Source organism: Hipposideros armiger, unplaced genomic scaffold (assembly GCF_001890085.2).
Source record: "Hipposideros armiger isolate ML-2016 unplaced genomic scaffold, ASM189008v1 scaffold_569, whole genome shotgun sequence".
NCBI classification, from domain to species: Eukaryota; Metazoa; Chordata; class Mammalia; order Chiroptera; family Hipposideridae; genus Hipposideros; species Hipposideros armiger.
In genome coordinates, this window is record NW_017731919.1 from 685,505 (window position 1) to 691,043 (window position 5,539).

Below are 5,539 nucleotides of genomic sequence, written 5' to 3' on the forward strand. Positions count from 1 at the left end.
AAAAATGATAGTTATATGCAAGGTGGTGAGACTATGGATGTGTTTTTCCTGTATTTTTCACGCTTTTAGTAATGTTCTACTGCTTTAACAATTTAAAATAAGAAACCCTGCAGAGTATGTTTTAAGTTTGATAAGATACATAATATCAAATCAGGAATAATGCTGTATTTTTCTAATATAATTATAACACAAGTGTTTAGGGTTCTTATAGGGAAACACCCCAAGCATACACATTTAAATGACTGCTGACCCTTTAGGAGTCACCTGTGTGGTATTCCCATAGCTTAGAATAATTTTTTCACTGCACTCTTGAACAATGTGATTTGGGTGGCTCTGGCAACAAAGATGGGAACATTGGGGCTAAGTATCATTCAAGAGGAAAATAAGACTTTCTTGCATCTTGTGGCGTAGTCATGGGACATGTAGTGATGTCCTCAGATGCATAATTTAACCAAGGCTGGCTCTTGAGGCTCCTTGGACATGTTGTATTCAAAGATAATGATAAAGGCATTCTTCTTCTCATTTCTTTTTCTTAACCCCTGCGTTCCCCCTCTTTAGGTTTTCACTGGAATTTTCACAGCAGAAATGTTCCTGAAGCTCATAGCCATGGATCCCTACTATTATTTCCAAGAAGGTTGGAACATTTTTGACGGATTTATTGTCTCCCTCAGTTTAATGGAACTGAGTCTAGCAGATGTGGAGGGGCTTTCGGTGCTGCGATCTTTCCGATTGGTATTCAATATTTCTCCAATTTTGTTTTACATTTCCTGTCTTGCAGTTACTAGAGTTTTGCATAAGTTAATTTGATGATTTTTAAAAATCCTTAGCTATAGTCTACTTCCAATTTCAGGCGAATTATTGGCCTAAAGTCTTGAAAACTTGCCTGCTAATATAAAAGTTAGTTTTTAAAATCAATTGACCAACAGACGTCAGTTAGGAAGTTCCTCAGAAAATAATGATAAACCTAAGAGATGAAGAAGGACTCCTAAGGACTATTCTGAGGACTGGTTTAAATTTTCTAGTGAACCTATTTCTTTATCTGAACATCTCCCTGAAATGGCAAAGAGTTCCTCCTTGTTCAAAGATGGCTTTCCTCATTTCTTCTATTTTGGTGACTCTTTCCAGAAAATAAGAATAGGATCATCTTTTTTTTTTTAATTATATTGAAATTAGTTGTTGAACATTGGCTTTGTTTTACACATCATTACTTAGGAAGGGTTTTTTAATTAATGTATTTGAAGACGTTAATGTGTAAATTACTAAAATAACTCTGAAAGAATAGTTAACGATGTCCTTAACATAGCTTGCCATGTAAATAGGCATAAGTGATGTGCTGACTAAGTCCCTTGAGAAGCTGAGTGACCTTGGGGATATCCCACTCAGAGAGTGCATCAGACCTGGCTTGGTGTTTCCCTCTCCCGATTGGGAAAATACCTAAGCACTTTCAACTGAAAGAACGGAAGGTTTTGTCATCGGGATATTCATCATATCTAAGAAAGAGAATTGGAATAGAGTAAAACTGCCGTGTTTCCTTGAAAATAAGACCGGGTCTTATATTAATTTTTGCTCCAACAATCTACCTTTATTTATTTATTCATGTACAAAAATCTACATTTATTCAAACAGCCGTATCTGGCTGATGATCTTAACTGGGGCTTATGTTTGGGGTAGGGCTTGTATTACGAGCATCCTGAAAAATCATGCTAGGGCTTATTTTCCAGTTATGTCTTATTTTGGGGAAAACACGGTATTTGTAAAATAGTGATCTTGTTCAGTCCAAGTCACAAATTCAACATCTGCCAAGTTTCTAGAACCTCTGCTTACTAGTCTTTGGTTATGATCCAGCCCACAGTAGACTTTAAGAACATTTCTTATTATCTAGGAAATGAGAGGAAGGATTAAGAGATAGAAGCCTTAGCACTAATATTCTTAATAAATTAAAAGCCAATCAGAAAGGGAAAAAATATGTGACCCAGATATACACACAGAACAACACCTGGTAAATCTTGAACTCTCAGCTAAGACTCAAGTTTTGAATAAGAAAAAAATGTTCAAATCAGTGCTGTTGTTTCCACCAGAATTCCTATTATATTATCTGTTAGTTTGTTAACTTATGACATCTGATGATAATCTCATTATTATCATTCTATTCGTGGGCTTTATGCATTACCATCTTCAGGCTTTTAGCCAAGACCTTATAATCATTCATATGAATGGATATAGAATATAGAAATTTAATGATCAACTGATACTAAAAGTTCTGTCCTCTGAATTAATATAAGTATAGTCCCTTTTCATAAGATGTTTGATATATGTGGAACCACCCCTTCTTAGGAGTTGGTCTAGGAACTCCTAAGTTAGGACTTAGGAAGGGGAAGACCAACTTCCCCTTCAAGTTATTCCAAGCATATCACAAAATTTCATATTAGCCATTGATTATTTATTGGCAAGCAAAAAGAGATTTAGCATTTTTAAGTGTTTTTTTTTAGGGAGACAGATGATTTATTGTCACTGTCCTTACCATACTGATCTTCCATACTGATCTTTGTTTCACTATAAATCACATTTTTCTTGATATGCCCCTTGAGAAATCAAGGTAAAATCAATGGGAAAAGGATATGTTCATGTATGGATTTTTTTTTTAAGTAGATCAACCCAGGGACTAATACAGGGGACTGGAGGCAGTATTCATGGTTCTAAATCTTTCACTTACTATGAAATTAATCAGTTTTTCTTTATTTGTGCCTCAGTTTCTCCCATTTTAGTCTAAGACTGTTAGAAAGTCCTGGGTACTCAATATATTTAAGCTGACCTTACTAATGATATATGTTTTTATTATAGCCATGTGCTAAGAAAATGGCTAGAGTATCATTTGGTTTTTGTTTGTTTGTTTGTTTTCCCCTTTAGCTCCGAGTCTTCAAACTGGCCAAATCCTGGCCCACCCTGAACATGCTGATCAAGATCATTGGCAATTCCGTGGGTGCCCTGGGCAACCTGACCCTGGTGCTGGCCATTATTGTCTTCATCTTCGCCGTGGTGGGGATGCAGCTCTTTGGAAAGAGCTACAAAGAGTGTGTGTGCAAGATCAACGTGGACTGTGAACTCCCTCGCTGGCACATGCACGACTTCTTTCATTCCTTCCTTATTGTCTTTCGAGTGTTGTGCGGAGAATGGATCGAGACCATGTGGGACTGCATGGAGGTGGCAGGCCAGGCCATGTGCCTCATTGTCTTCATGATGGTCATGGTTATTGGCAACCTGGTGGTTAGTACCAGCTTGTAGATCTTTTTGTTCTTTGCCCTGAACATCTTACGCTTGGCCTAGAGGCCCAGTCTGCTTAGCCCTTCTACTGTCTTCCATGTCTGTGTTGGTTTTTATTCTTTCTCGGCCCAAGAACCTTAAAGTACAGATGAAGGAAAGGAGAATGCTATTTACAGAAGCCTCCTGAGTCATAAGCCCTACAACTGCCAGCACTTTTTCATAGTTATGGAAATGAACTCAGCAAAGTTAAGTGACTTTCTTAAAGTCACACAGCTGGTAAATGTCAGGGCTTGTATTAGATCCTAGGTTTCAAACTCTGTGCTCTCTCTACTACAAAAGTTTCCTTCGTCTAAACTAGAATTTCTCAACCTTGACACTGTTGACATTTTGGGCTAGATAAGTAATTCTTTGTTATGGGACTGTCCTGTGCATTGTAGGATATTTAGCAACATTCCTGGCCTGTATCTCCACTGGCCAGTAGTGACCCCCACCCCAAGCTGTGACAACCAAAAATGTTTTCAGACATTGCCAACTGTCCCCTAGTGGGCAAAGTTGCCCTCCACTGAGAACCACAACCAAACTATCTTAGGTCTTATATAATCTGTATAAATGACAAATCACTTTCTTGCTTTACTCTGATCTGTCCTCCTGCTATTTTCTGCCTCTGAATATAGAACATTCACCAACAGAGATTTTCCATCCTGTTTTCTCAGAGTGTGAACTGAGGACTAGCAGCAATGAGATCACTTGAGACTGTATTAGAAATGCAGAATCTTAGGCCCCACCCCGGAACTACTGAATCAAAATCTGCATTTTTAATGAGATCCCCAGATGATTGACATACACACTAAAGTGCGTGGGAAGTACCCATCTTTCAAATCAGGCCAAATCCCACTTGCAAGTATAGAGCAAGGAGGAGGGCTGAAAGAAGGCAGATTCAGGTAATCCCTTGTAAGCTCCTCCACGTTAATTAGTTCTCGTCTCCTTTTCTGCCATAGAGAAGCATACCAGTAGAGGGTTCCTAGTCACCAGCCTCCGAACCAGCTATGGCAGCCACCCTCTTCTTTCATTTGACCTATGAAAAATAGACATGTAATGTTTGGGGGTTTTTTTAACTCTCCCTGTCTCCATTCCCAGCCACCTTTCCCTCAGTCCTAATCCCTCTAGTCTTTACACTCCTGCAGTGAATACAGCTACTGCCTACTGCTACGTAGTAGGATCAACATTTACCAGCCCTGACTCGCCACCCTTTCTCTAGTCTCCTATTCTCAGTTGTCTTAAGGACATCTCCCCATGACTGTCTACAGATACCTGAGCACATGACAAAGTCACCTATTATTTCTGCTTCTGATGACACCTTTCCAGGGGCCCCTTTGCCTGGTCCTTCTGCCCACCTAGTGTCTAGGACTCTATAAATGTAAGTCTCTTCTGACTCTTTTCTCTCCTCTCCCAATAAGTATCTGATGTCTTTCATACATCTTTCTTCATGGTTTCTCTATATATACATCATTCCTCACCCAAGTTTCACTCATTAAAAAAGACCAAGTCCCAGGCCCTACACCAGATCTACTGAATCAGAATCTCTCAGGTGAGGCCAAGGAAATGTGTATTTTTAACAAGGAGATTCTTATGCATGTTAAAGTTTGAGATTACTGTAGCCTAATCCAGACCCTTATCAACCCACATGCAAGTAATAGCCCCCTAACTCCTAGTTCCCTCTTCTGTACCTAGCTAATAGGAATGGCTTTCTCAAATCTCTAAAATCATCTGTAACTCCTTTACTCAAGAACCAATAGTAGATCCACTTAAACAAAATCCAAATCCCTCAACCTGGCCTTCAAAAAAAGCCATCTCCAGTTCACCCCCACTTTACCAACATATTTCTTTTTAAATGGCCCAGATAATCAAATAATCCAAATACATATAGTTCATGTATTGTTTCAGTCCCTCCTACTCTGCACATTACTATTATCTCCACCTAAAATATATTCCTTACTCTTCTTCAGAAGTGTGACAAAGTAAGGGCAAGTGTAAATCAAGAAGTGAACGCCTTTCCCATTTTTCAAAAGTAAGTTACTAAAAATAAATTAATCTTAATGCCCAGTGTGGTAAAATAAGAAATTAAAACAGAGAGAGAAAGAAAGCTTATATCTGCTGACTTGACACTTAGATATACAACAGAACACAAAAGTCACATCACTGCCTTGCTAAATCTCTTTTATTTTGATAAATGTTAGGAAAACAAAGAAAATTAGGGTTTTTTTAGTTTTTTTTATTT

The 5,539-nt window shown here is 38.4% G+C and overlaps 1 protein-coding gene across 1 annotated transcript in view; it reads left to right on the forward strand.

Moving 5' to 3' along the window:
* Nucleotides 1-5,539, forward strand: part of SCN8A (sodium voltage-gated channel alpha subunit 8) — a 203,388-nt gene that overhangs the window by 151,784 nt on the left and 46,065 nt on the right. The window contains exons 15-16 of the mRNA XM_019623876.1: nt 559-732; nt 2,908-3,264. Of these exons, the coding sequence (XP_019479421.1) occupies nt 559-732; nt 2,908-3,264 (531 nt within the window). The remainder of the gene's footprint in view (nt 1-558; nt 733-2,907; nt 3,265-5,539) is intronic.